The sequence below is a fragment of the Rousettus aegyptiacus genome, unplaced genomic scaffold (genome assembly GCF_014176215.1).
Source record: "Rousettus aegyptiacus isolate mRouAeg1 unplaced genomic scaffold, mRouAeg1.p scaffold_m13_p_14, whole genome shotgun sequence".
NCBI classification, from domain to species: Eukaryota; Metazoa; Chordata; class Mammalia; order Chiroptera; family Pteropodidae; genus Rousettus; species Rousettus aegyptiacus.
The window spans coordinates 49,629,520-49,643,131 of NW_023416289.1; the positions used below are offsets into that span (position 1 = coordinate 49,629,520).

The window sequence follows — 13,612 nt, forward strand, 5'->3', positions numbered from 1 at the left end:
ACTGAGTCTTTTGGTTGCTCTGAGTGCACTGTCATTCTGCCCATCACCCAGGGACAGAGCTACAGTGCTTCTCGGAGCCATCGCCTCTTCCTGCCCACATCCAGCTTGTCATCATGTCCCAAGGCACCCTGTTCATAATGCACTTTGGCTGCCTTTCACCCCAGGGCCAGTAGCTGCATCCAGGCCCACACAGGCCTTGGCGACCATGCGCTCCTGCCCCTGCCCCCTGCCGCCCTGCGCATCCTCGCTCACAGCCACACGCACACAGGCTAACAGGCACTTCCCACATCTCTGCTCGGTCGTTCATCCTTTGAGTCAGGAAACTTCCTGGGGACAGCAAGTCGTTTTTGATTTCTCCATAGCACCTCATGGCCTAGCTTAGCCTATGAAAACCTATCAAAATAGGCAGAAATGACCTCCAGGTTCAGGGGGAAGGTGAATGGGTAAAGAGCTCCTAACAAGAAATCAACATTTCGGACTAGCAGCAGGATAGGGTAGTTCTTGGCAAAGTCACAGGCAGCCAGATGCCAGATAGCTGCTTAAATAAACTCCAGGTATGGACATCTATTCCAGAGGGGTAGTTCTCTCCCTGCCCCCAGGAATGAAAGTCGACTGTGGGATGTTGATTGTAAGAGCACATCCCTTCCTGCAGTGAGCTTAATGCAGCATTGTTTAATCACAAGTTAGATGCTGATATAGGCACCGTGCCCTGAAAAAGAGGACATGAGATGAGAGAGGGAGGTTGCTTCTGGTGTCCCAAGGAAGGAATAGCAGTTTGAGGTGATTTGGGACCTGAGGTGGTATTTTTAAGGTGGAGAAAAACTGAGCGTTCGCATACAATTGGTAAGAACAGGGTTTTGAAAACTGCTTTTGAACACGACATCCAGCCAACTAGTTGCTTGCTATTTCTCAGCTTTTCAAGTACTGTAACGTGGCTCATCTGCTTTCTGTCATTTTCAGTTATATTTATCAAGTGACCACAGGACCCTACTGAAGTCATCTAAGAGGTCTTGGCTGCAGGAAGTGTACCTGACGGATGAGGTCTCCTACCTGAACTGCTGGCAGGCCGCCCTCCCTGACCCCCAGCTGCGCCTGGAGTATGAAGGCTTCCCTGTCCCGGTGAGTTCCCGACCCAGTGAGGCAGCATAGGGGGACAGCATGGGGGGAAAGCATGGTGGAGCATGCGGGCAGTGCCCTCCCGCCTGCGGATGGAGGCTTGTCATGGCCCCAGGCCTCTGGACTTGGTCTTTGTCTGTCTCTTCCTCTTTTACTTCATCTGTATGCCAGGCTTGGAAGAATTATTTTGCTTTGTGGCAGCAACTTGCACTGGTGTTTCTCAACTCTGGCTGCACCATAGAATTGTCTGTGGTGCTTTATGAAAATCCTGGGGACTAGGCCCTTCCTGAGACCAGGCTGAAAACCCCTGACCTGAGGTTGGAAGGATGATGACACCGCTTCCTTCTGGGCCTCTGTTAAGTCCTCTCTGCTAAAGAGACTGGGGAGGTGAAGGAGATACAACAGCCACACAGGAGAACACGGGGTCCCACAGGTAGCACATTTCTGTTCTCATGCCGGGTGTTTTCTCAGCACCCGGGGCTCTGCGGGCAGGGCTGAGGTGCGGTCCTGATGGGCAGCAGCTTGGTGGGCACAGAGCTATTCTGGCCAGGAGACCTTGCTCTTCACTCCCAGGCACCCGGCGGTGAAGGAGAGTGAGGCGTTTGAAGTTATGGGGAGTGTGGACTTAAAGCGTGGAATGGTTTAAAGTGTGGCCAGCCAAGGTGGCTGTTTAGGAGGAAACCTCAGTAACAGGTCACTCTGAATCCACAGACACAATGTGCTCCCCAGCCACCCGAGCTCTGCAGTGGCCCGGGGCACGGGCCCCTCTCCCAACTTGGACTGTGGACTCAAGGTCCTCAGCAACACTCGCCCGACAGATTACTTCTCTTCAGCTGGCCTTTGCCAGACTGCGGGAATTAGGGTGGTGGCTCCTGTCCTTGGTTGGCATAGGACTTACCTGGAGAACTTGGCAATGACTGATGTCCAGGCCTGCGCAGAAATCCTGAGAGAGAGAGAGAGAGAGAGAGAGAGAGAGAGAGAGAGAGAGAGAGAGAGAGAGAGTGTGTGTGTGTGTGTGTACATATATGTGTGTGTGTATATATATGGTATAGCTACACTTTTTTGCTTATAGGAAATCAAAGGCCTTAACTTGTAACACAAATAACAGACCTTCTGTATCTTTAAAGGCAAATGTAAAAATTCTCATCAATCACTGCCACACGAATCGGGGACTGGCAGCCCACCGGCATCTTTTTTTAAGGTATTGTGGTGCAGGGTGCAGCAAAATGCCATGTGGGGGGGAGGGGTTGTGAGTATAAGCAAAGAAGCTCCATTTAAGGAGTGTGGCAACACACAAAAACAGTCCTTTGATGAAATATTGTCACGTAGAACTTCGATGGTGTAAAAAGTCCTGTTAGAGCCCCTTCTGTTATACAAGTCCTTCGGCAGCAAGAGGATGTCAGCCACACTGGAGTCCACGCTCTCTATCCTTGCCTGAATAGGGTGGGACTGCCCCGGCAGCCACGCTGTGTTCTAGAGATCCCCAGGGGCTTTACGTAGCAGTCTGCTGAGTTGGGTGCGTTCGAGGTGAAAGGGACAGCTTGCCCAGGGCCTTTGTCCATTTCCAGTCTGTGTTCATTCCTTCCTGCTTCAGTACCTATTTTGGAAAGGAAGCCGAGGTTGCTGCTCACACACACCTGGATTCACACAGAGTGGAAAAGCCCAGGAACCACTGGGTGTTGGTGACGGGAAGCCCCAGGCAGGACTCGCCCACCATGCTGCACCTGCCCAAACCGCCAGTGGAGGACACCTGCGCCCTGGAGCAGGCGACTGACCCGGGGGCCCAGTGACACACCAGGTGCGCCTACGGCCAATGTGGCTTTTCAAGAAATCAACGATCTTGGTTATGCCTCAAGCTGGTTTTAAGGAAAGCAGAGAACTCTGAACGCTGTATTGAAACAAAGAAGATTATTGAATTAGTGGTGGTTGGGGGCCTGGGATGCAGAAGAACCTAGCTCTGGCGAGTAGCTCAGAAATTCTGAGGAACTCAGCTCCTATACTTAGATCCTGTGTGGCAGCAGCTTCTGTAGGGCAGTGCACTACCTTTTAAACCTGTGTCTGTGTAATAAAGCTGTTAGACTACACTGCGTTTTTGGCACCACCCTTGGTCCTCACTTAGTACAATGTACTAAAAAATCACCAGTGTGTAGCTGTGAGCCATGGCCTTACCTCGGAGTTCAACAGTTTCCTGTTGTTCTTTTTTTGTTTCAATGTCTGCCTTAAGAGAATTGAGACTTTCACATGACCAGTCATGCATTATTTTGTCATGGTTTTTAAACTGTAGTCTATCATCCTTTATCTTTGAAACTGGCACATTAGTTGTGGTGCCCACATGATCAGAAAGTTCCTGACAAAATGCACATGTACCCTTCCATATATTTGTTCATCTGTTCCTTCTTTGCGGGGTACCTATGGTGGGTAATGTGTCCTAATGGGATGAAGAGATGCTCAACCCCCCCCCCCCGCCCCCCGCCCACCAGCGTGAAGGTAAAGGTGAGCTCTAAGGCCCGTTCGCATATAAATATACTGAGAGGCAGAAAGTAAGCCAAGAGGTGATGTAAATGCATTCTAAACAGATGCAGCTTCAAGCCAGTGTGGATTGACCCTCTTCAAGGAGTTAGGCAGGTGCCATCAAATTATGCAGGAATTCGGGTGGTAGTTCCCATCCTTGGCTGGGCACAGGTTTTACCTGGAGAACTTGGCAATGACTGATGTCCAGGCCTGCGCAGAAACTCCGATCTACTCATGTGAGGTGTAGCCTGGGCACTGGGCTCGTTCCGTGCTCTTCAGACAGCTCTGATGTGCATCAGGAGGTGGAGGAGGGAAGAGGGATCCCCAGTACTCGGGGAATGGCTTTCTCAGTGGGCATCCCCCTGGCTTGTAGAAGTTAAGTGATTCGCCTAGGGGCACACAGCTTGTAAATGCGGCACTGAAGCGGGACCTGTCAGCTCGTCTAGACCTTCCAACACAATGTTCCCAGTCCTGGGCTCTCCACATCTTGGTGGGGGCTGTCCTGTGTGTGTGACGATGGCTGGCGGCATCTCTGGCATCGACCCCTTAGGTGCCAGTAGCACACTCTACCTGTGACAACAAAAAATGCCTCTAGACATTGCTCAGTGTCCCCTGGGGGAGGCTGCCTTTCGAGCACCACTGACTGTGTCCTCCAGATCTTACTTGCCACCCACAGAGAATGCTGAGTGGAGAGGGTTTTTCCCTTCTTATTTTAACTTTCTCTGTAGAGCATAGAATTTGTGATCCCTAAGGAAGCTTCCAGGTATACTGATAATCTTTTAGCACCCGCTCTGGTCATTGGTTGGAACCTAGAATTTTGTGCAGATTGGCCCTCGAGGACAGGGTCACCGTGTACACCTGTGCATGGTGCTGGGAGGGCACGCTGTACATTAGCAGGGCCTCCAGTGGGGTATGCAAGATGGCCCATTGAGATATGAAGAGAAAGTTTAGAATTTCTACATATATCATTTTAACTTTAAAATGCATTAACGTGTATTTTCTACTGTCCAAAACAGTAGCTTTAGTGTACATAAGTATTTAAGAGGCATGAGTAAAATTTATAAATATTAATGTGTGTGTGTGTGTGTGTGTGTGTGTGTTTCTAGCTGATGCTGAAAACGTACAGGGAAGGATGTACAGTGACAAACTGGAGGCCATCGTGTGCTGTGGGTGGTGGTGGTTGCACAGAAAATGCCACTGTCAGTGTTGCTGCATGGTTGTGTCTTGAGTTGTGGACACAGAATTCCTCAGCCCTAATGCTCAGTTTTGCTCAGTTGAACAAATGTTTTACTCATCAGTCACCATGTGCCGGTTCTCTTGCTAGGGTGGTGGGGACAGTGAGAAACCAGGCAAAGACCCTGCTGGTGGGGGAGGGAAGAAGAAGCCACCAGTGTGATTGTGCACGGAGCCCTCCAGGATCCTGGTGGAGGAACAAAGAGCTCACTCACGCCCAGGACTAGAGACAGCTGACCTCAGACGACACTCGGCTATGGAACCGGAGGACTTCATTCCAGGCAGAGGAGGCCCTTCGCTGTCCCTGACTCAGCCTGGCAGCGGTGGTGAGAGCTGGGGACTCAGCAGGGGCACGCTCACCGTGGGCTGTGTGCAGGGCCGACATGCAGAGGGCACGCAGCGAGGCTGCACTGGGCGTTAGGGTGCTGGATGCCTCCCTCCGACTCTGGTTCCCGAGGTGCCCCTGGCAACCCTGCTACCACCCTGGAGGGGACCCCGGGACCACCCTACAGCTCAGCAGCCAGAGCTGAGGCTAGTTCCCATGGGGACCCCGCAGGCCCTGCCCCAGCAATGTGGCCTGCAGCAGGAGTTTGTTCTGTCTGGTGCCCAGTGATGCTCGAGAGAAGCTGCACTGCTGGCTGCGGATGTCCAGTTACTGAATTTGAGTTTGACCTCGAAGGTGATGGTCGACCATCACAGAGTGTTAGGAGGGATGTAGCATGCTCTTCCTTTGCCCAGGAGGGTTGTTAGGGAAGCAGCAGGAAGATAAGAGGGGGCCTGGCAGAGTGATGGGTCTCAGTACTGAGGCAGCGTCCGGAGGGGATGGGCCGGAGAGGGTGGGGAGCGTACCTTCACGCCTTGCCTGGGGTAAAACACGAGGATGAAAAGGTGGACCCTAGTGCAGGACACACATAGGATGCGTGCTGTGCAGGGAGGCCAAGCTGGCCGCCCAGGGAGGTCTGATTCTGAGGGAAGCTGCTGTTGTGTGCGCGCAGCCACAGCTCGCTCCTGGGCACACAGCCGCCGTCAGCTGGGCTGGTCGGCCCCACCCAAAACCCAGCTAAGTGACAATGGCCGCAAGTAAAGTTTTAGGATTGCGTAGCACCCTTAGCTTCCTGCCAGGGGCGCCTACAGGAGTCCAGCAAGCCTGGACTGGCCACTTCAAGCTTGGGGAAGGTCGCCTGTCTGAGAATCCGTGTATCGTGGGTGAAGCGGGGAGCACGATGGCCGTCAAGGGCTGCCAGGAGAACAGTGTGTTTTCGCGTGTGAGCAGGTGCTCTCTGCGTGCACGTGCCTTCCTGCTTTCCCTCCGCCTTTATACAGGAGGCTGGTAAGTACGTGTCCAAGCCAGGAAGTGATTTTGTCTCCATCAGCACACTTGGTTCCCACGTGGGAGTGGACCGCATTCTCTCCCACACACAGCAAACCTTTATGCATTTGACTGAACCCAACAGACCTTACTGACTGCTCTGTGCTAGGTACTGAGCTAGACCCTGGGACCCAGGGAGGAAAACCATGTTCCTTTTTTCAGGTCTTCAGGTGGGGAGATGATGCTTAAAGCAGGAGGAGAGGTTATCCCTGTTATTAGAGAGAGAAAAGAAAAGGGTCGGCAAAGCCGTGGGCTTGGGGACGTGCAGGGTATGTTTGGGGAGCAGGCCGAAGTTGGCTCTGCCCGCGGCATCTAGCAGGGTGGTTGGAAGGGAGAGCGTGGAAGAGGAGGCCGAGTGTGGCCTGTGTGATTAATTCAGCAGGCACTGAGGAGCCCCGTGTGTCTGAGCAGGAGCATCCACGCACCAGGAAGGAAGGTTAAGCTGGGGAGAGGTCGCAGTAAGTTAAATGTGCGTCGTCTCTGTCCCTGATCAGTTGGCAGCTCCAAGGGCTGCCCCAAGGGACTGCTGATTGACGGCTTTTAGCAGATGACGTAATTTTTTTCTGCCTGCCCTAACCAAAGGCAAAAATAGGAGAAATATTGTTTTTCCCCTTAGTAAATTCATTCAGCATCTCTCTATAGCACCTGGAGCTTTCCAAAAGAAAAAGAGCCACTTTATTGTAAAGCATAACCGTGTAGACCCATTTACAGATCTGCTAACGATTCAGTTGGTATTGTGGAAATTCGGCCTGAGGGGAGCCTGACTGGATGGCTTTGTTAACTGCTGGGGGGTAAGGGGGACACCATGATGTGGGGGAGGCAGGGGTTGATGTAGGAAGAATTTTGTGGTGCCTGCCTATGAGGTACCAAGGGTGGGGACACTTTCAGAGTGGCGTCTCCAGCGTTGGAACACCATTGGCGTAGCTAACATTTATGGAGCGGTTACAAGCACTGACTAGTCACTTACTAGTCACTGTTTTAAGGGGGAGAGAAGACCTACAAACACCCCGTTAGAAAAAATAAGGCGAAGGGTTTGAACTGGAAATGATAAAAGAATTCAGGTGTCCAGGAAGCATTTTTGGGCATGTTCGGATGAAGACAGCAGGGATGCTGTTTTCCCTTCCTCTGACGGGAAGGCAGTGACAGAGCTGCAGTGTCGGAGCAAATTTGCTCTCATGTTGGTCGTTTTACAGGTGGGATAGAAGAGATCAGAGAAGGGACATACCTGGGCACAGGAAGACGGAGGCAGTACCTGAGTCCGCTCTGGGTGACAGGGACTGCCACCGTGCTCAGCTGAGTCCTTAGGGGAGAGGACATACCGGGGTGACGCACACAGGTGGTGTCTCCTGGAGGCGTCTGGGCTCCCTCTTGCAGATTCGATCGTGCACTTCTTGAAGGTGGCCACAAGATGTCACTGGTAAAACCCTTAAGTCAACGCCTGCAATTGCTCAACGGCTGAGCTTAGTTTGAAAGTGTGAGGGAGTTTCCAGTTTTCAAAATGTGCATTTTAAGAGAGGAAAAACCATAAAAGCGCTTTGGTCAGGGTATCGGTTCATTTTTCTCCTTATAAAAGAAAGAGTGCGTTAGGCAAATGTGAGCGCGGCCTTAACAGCGTTCCGAGGGCCCGTGCCAAGGGGAGTTCCAGTGCCAGTACTGCCCCTGTGGGACTCCTTCTGGATGTTGCATCTGGGGCCTGGAGTCCTCCCCAGGAAACTACTTGGAATCCAGGCCTGGGGATGCTGGGCCTCAAAGCTGCCCCAAGGGACTGCAGCATGGTGTTGGAGTGGCTGCTCACCAGCCTTGCTGAGTCTGGCTCCTCATCTGGCCTCAGTTACTCTCCTTGTCACTCACTGGCTTCCTCTCAGACTTGTTAGAAGAGTGAGTGCAATGAGAAAACATTTGAGAGAGGCAGGAGGGGACAGCGGTCCTGAGCCCCAGCCATGGGGTCAGACGAGTCAGTGGGGGTGCCGGTCACTTCCTAGCTGCATGACCTCGGACGTCACTGCACCTCTTTGAGCCCCCTCCATTTGCTCATAGGTTAAAAGAAAAATTAAAACACCACCCATCTCATGGACTTGCTGTGCAGATGGTGACTGTGTGTTCAGCTGGCCGCACCCTGTCCAGCTCTGTTGACGAGCACGTCGTCGGGATTGGGGTCTCTGCGACTCTGTGTCTTGGGTGCCGCCTGGCATTGCTGCATTCTCGTTTTTTAGCGTCTCTCTCATCCACGTGCCTGTGAGCTCTTCGAGTACAGAAGTTGCGTTTACGTAAGAGTGATTTTAGTCTCTCACCCTTGGTGCTCATGCCAGAGTGCCGGCTTTCTGCCCCCACATTTTACAGGTGAAGTGATGAGAGTCTCGACAGGCGACGTGACTCGCCCGGCATTGCACTTCCTCTGTCACAGAACTTGTCACTCTGCACTGTAGCTCTGTATTCTCTGTCTGTGGTGCCTGACTACAGTCTCCCCATTGACATAGCTAACGTTTAAGGGGTGCTTACAAGCACTGAGTAGTTGCTAGTCACTGTTCTAAGCACTTTTTCGTGTATTAAACAGTCAAATCCATGTATAGCCTGGGAGATGGGTCCCGTGGTTCTCTGAACTTGACAGGAGGGGAAACTAAGATACAGGAAGAGGAGCCTACCCTAGGCTGAGCGACAGCCTGGAGCCCGGCAGCAGTGCCCCCGCCCTGGGCAGAGGCCTTCCCAACACTTTGTGGGACTGAATCGAGTCAGTAGGGTGGAGACCGAGTGACGGCACCATGCGCAGTGGGGAGCGGCTGTGGCTGTGCATGCTGCCTGTAGTTTAGAGCTGTACCTGCCAGCCAGAGTGTCTGGTGGGATGAGTAGGAGGGAGATGGTTAGGGGAGCCGCTCACCTCAGGGCGCAGCGGCTGTGGAGGAGGGCTGGGAGCCGCCTGGAGCCCACCGTGGGACCTAGGCAGCGCTCCTCTGTGGGAGGCAGTGTTAGGTCCCGGAGCACCACCGGCCGCCTCAGCCAGCACACTCAGCTGCCCTGGTGCCTCCGTCCCCGTGGGACCAGACAGGTGGTACCAGCTCTGTCGACGGGAGAGAGGTTCTGGAGCCCTGCGCTTAGCAGGATTTGGGGCCACATCCAGTCTTCGTGGAGAGAACACCAGAGATGCCCTTGTGAGTCCTGGAGGGGCCAGGTATGCGGTTTAGCCAGCCGGGCCCCATGCCTGCCCTTTCTAACAGATCCAGAGTCCTGCAGCTCCTTCAGGCCGCCTGGCACGGGGCTGTGGGCTCCATCTGGGGCACTGAGTGCGACAGGCTGACCCTCCTAGGCCTCCACCCCGGAACACTGGCACTGCGCTCAGGGCACACATGAACACCATCCCGCCCTCCTCCCCCAGAGGGAGTGGAGGTGGTGTCTCCTGTGGCTGTCCCCAGCTGCTGGGCCAGAGCCTCCGCCCTTCCTCCCTCCCCGCAATGTCTGCCGTGTCACTGCTGGCCGACGCGAGGAGGTTGAACTTGGACCAGACATCTGCTGTCGTCTCCTGGATGTGCTCTCCCCAGCTGGTGGCAGGAGGCAGCACCACCCTCGCAGTGAAGTGCCAGGGCTGGGAGCTGCCGCCACCCCTTCGCCCTGCCTCACCCGGATACTGCTTGGTTTGCCAGGTGCTTGTAGGAGCCCCCTGAACTGAGACTGGATCTCTGTGTGGGGCTGGCAGGGTGGCAGGGTGGCAGGGGAGGCCTCTTAGTTCTGTGTCCCCTCTTCCGGGAAGGCTTAGCCTATAGGTCAGGGTCATTTAACAGAAGGGAGATGCCGGAGATAGATGGCAAGGGGGAGGGACAGGGGGAACAGGCCGGGGGAGGGGGCACTGTTCTGGGTTATCTCGGAAATAGACCCTGAGACAGATCGGGTGCAGTTTATTTGAGGTCACGAGAAGCAGGGAAGAGAGAGAAGTCTGTAGATGGCGCTTTATCAAGCAGATGTTGTTGGGGGCAACTGGGAACCTACTGAGGAACCTGGGAGACGGATGAGCCTCAGTTGCCCCCCAGGGTGGGCACTCAGGAATGTTTTACCTTTACTCCTGTCTGCCACTGAGCAAGGGCTGCTGCTGGTCCGCAGCTTCCTGGCTGGCCTGTCCCGCCGCAGGAGTGGGTGGGAGGGTCCCAGGTGCTTGCAGGGGCACCCACAGAGGAGCCACGGGCGGGACGCAGACAGGCCCTGTGATGGGGGAAAGGAGGTCAAGGATGAGGGCAATTAGGGCGTCGACTCGTAGGTTGGTCTCTCCCTCCCCCCCCGCCCCCCTGCCTTCCCTCCTCACTCTTTGTTGCCCATCCCGTCCCCTGTCTGCCCTCTTCTACCCCACAGTGGTGTCTGGGGCAACTGAGGGCCTACTGCATGTGTGTGGCAGCAGGCAAGAACACCATGCTCTGGGGGGCACCTGGACTGGTGCCTGTGAGGGGTGACCAGCTCCCTCCCTGGATGTTCTGTGGTCACTGACGCTGGCAGTCAGTGACTGAGTGGTTAGTGACCTGGTCTCTCCTTTGGCCTGGTTTGGACTTCATGGTCCTTCCTGGTCAACCTGGTGTCGTCTCAGTTCTCAGTGGTTCTGTGGCTGCCTTGATGCCTTTGGGTATGGACCACTTTGTCCCTGTAGGTCTCCAGCCAAAGCCTCAGCTATCTTCTGCTTCTCTGACGGATTGGGACTTCCTGACCATGGGCACAGCACAAGAAGTGCTTGCTGGTGCTGAGCTCGTGGCCTGTGTCTCTGGTCCTCGCCCCTGAGTTCACCGTGACGGGACTCCCCTCTGGGCTGTGCAGGTGGTAGATCGCCCTGTGCTTGTACCTGAGAGGTGAGTCCAGCTCGAACTGGGCTAAAGCATTTTTCTCAACTTCCTTAAAACCTGAAGATCAGTATATCTCACCCCGTTTCCCTCTCTCCAGTCTTGGCTGTCACTGCCCTTTGGGACCAGACATGTGGGGTCCAGTTTCTCTACTTCTCTCATGTCACCCTCTTCCTCCAGGGTGGCACCTTCGATCACAGTCTCCCTCATAGGCCAGAGGTATTTTCTCTATATTACGGAAGAAACTGAGAAATTTAGCACCCGTGCTAAGCTGGGGAAGACTGCGGGTAAAGAAACCAACCGGGAAGTCCTTGCTATGCAGCCAGTCCAGCTCAGAAGACTGCAGTGAGGCAGGAGACCCCAGGTTCTGTGCGATGCGTCAGAAGCTGAATGACTTGCTTCGCCGTCCCACTTCCTGGCCCCCGTTTGTCTTTTGTCTCATCTGCAGCTGGGCATATGCCTCAGACGGTCTAGGCATGGAACAGAAATGCAAACGAGAAAAGCACATTAATTATTTTAAAATATTGCTATCCTGTCCAAATGCTGCCATTCCATAAACAGGAGTACAGGAGAACAGAGGATGGAGGGGCTCTGGGATGCTTTTGGAATTAGGAAGACTTCACCCTGTTAAGGCCAACCTAGTAGAAGGTTGGCCTAGTGTGTAATTTTCAGTGTGCTTCCTTGACATATGTTATGTATGCTGTAGAGCCCTGTCAGACTCACATCAGACTTCGTGTGAGCAGGTGACTCACTGTCTTAAACCACTGAATTTGGGGGTAATTGGTGATCATAAGATAGCCTAACTTATTCTGATTGATTCAGAAATCAGTAATGGACATAATAAGATGCTGCTGCAGCCAGAACTTAAAATCCGTGGCACGGACATACTGGTTAGGCTGCTGGCAGGGAGGAAACTGAGTCCGAGGCTGCAGAGTGTCAGCTGCGTGGTTACCAGACTGGTCGCCTGTGCTAACTTGAGAGGCACATGTGGTTCCTCATGGACTGGTGAGGGGAGGAGGCGACGTGGCGTTGGCGGAGTGAGCTGCTTGTTACCGGCTTTGCTGAGCAAAGTGTCACAGGAAGGGATGAGCAGAAGAAAAGTGACGAGTGTCCAAGAATAGTGAGAGGGATGGAGAAAGGCCAGAAATGGGAGTGGGAAAATTAACTGCCTCTAGATGGCATGTCATCTGTGGGAGTAAGGAAGACTCCAAGTGGCCAGAGGCAAATACCACATCGAGGGGGTGGGGGCAGTGTGAGCAGTTGGAATGGGAGCAAGAATCAAATGAAAGGTGTGGCTCTCACACCTGCGCATCAAGGTTATGTAAGTTCTCAAGGTGATGAACTTTGCACTGATTGCTGCAGGTTGCCTCAAGGTAGCCACTGTGTTCATTAAGGAAAAAGCTTAGGGCATGGAATAAAGAAAGAAAGCAGATCTGGGAACCAAGTCTGGAAAGAACAATGGGTGTGGTTCCTGGAAGACTGACTACTGAGAGTCACTCTGCCCAAAAAAAAAAAAAAGATTCTGGGAAAGCCTGTGCTTATTTGAGACCTTTAACCCTATAAAGACCCGGAGATCCCAGCCATTTGCAGGGAGCAAACAGGCTGAGAAAATACCTGCCAAGGAGCATGCACTTGTCAAAGCCCACTTCAGACGTGGCCCGGGAAGCCACGCAGAGAGAAGGACCCACTCAGCTGTGCGCTTGGGGAGCAACCGGCAAGGTATGCCCTCCCAAGAGCAGGGTGAAGGACATGACATCCGTCAGCAGAGTTGGGAAACAGCCTCCAGGGTTTCAGGGTTTCTGTGAACCACTGACTGCTGGCGTCTCCCATTTTCCTTCTCTTTGAATGAGACGTTAAGGCTGTCGTCCCATCCTTGCGGTACCCATCGGTGAGGAGATGGCACCTCACTTGAACTTTTATAGATCAGCAGTTGGCAGACTCCTGCCCACTGGCGAAATCCAGCCCAGTGCCTGCTTTTGTAAATAAAGTCTGATTGGGACACAGCCATGTCCGTCACGCACAGAGTGTCCGTGACTGCTCCGGGGGCTGCCGTTGCAGAGTTGAGTAATTGCAACAGAGACTTCATGGCCCACAAGCTGAACATATTTACTTTCTGGCCCTGTAAGAAAAAGTGTACCAGTACCTGTTCTCGAAAGATAGTCCTCTGGGCCAGGAGGACCAGATGCTGGGTGCCTTTGAGCTGGGTGGTTGGAACTGTGGGTCGTCTCCCCTGGAGTTACAAGAAGGAGACAGCCTGGATCCCTGAGTCACCCTCGCAAAGTGCTGCATTGGAGAGTGGCCTGACATGCGTCAGACTGTGTGAATGAGATGAAAGCTGCTATTGGGTTAGAATACTGAGATCTGGAGATTAATTTTTTGGTTACCACAGTTGAAACCAGTATTTTGACTGATAGAATATATATATCACATCTGTGTCACAGTTTATACTTGTATGCAATTGATATTCAGTTACACAATTTTATATTTAGAGTAGTAATAGTCTCCCACGCTATGTAAAAATAGTCTTTGAAAACATGTCCTTAATATCTTTCTAATATTTCCTTGGATTATT

General features: G+C 53.1%; 1 protein-coding gene across 3 annotated transcripts in view; it reads left to right on the forward strand.

Annotated features, from left to right (window-relative positions):
- CFAP161 (cilia and flagella associated protein 161) overlaps positions 1 to 12,558 on the forward strand; it is a 73,793-nt gene extending 61,235 nt beyond the window's left edge. The window contains exons 9-12 of one of the 3 annotated variants that reach the window (XM_016125843.2): positions 961 to 1,119; positions 2,244 to 2,317; positions 2,711 to 9,864; positions 10,854 to 12,558. In XM_016125843.2, coding sequence (XP_015981329.2) covers positions 961 to 1,119; positions 2,244 to 2,317; positions 2,711 to 2,906 — 429 coding nt within the window. In that variant the 3' untranslated portion in view covers positions 2,907 to 9,864; positions 10,854 to 12,558. Of the gene's footprint in view, positions 1 to 960; positions 9,865 to 10,853 lie in introns of those variants that run through there. The other 2 variants (XM_036231873.1, XM_016125852.2) reach the window with 2 other exon arrangements.
- Positions 12,559 to 13,612: the final 1,054 nt, after the last annotated feature.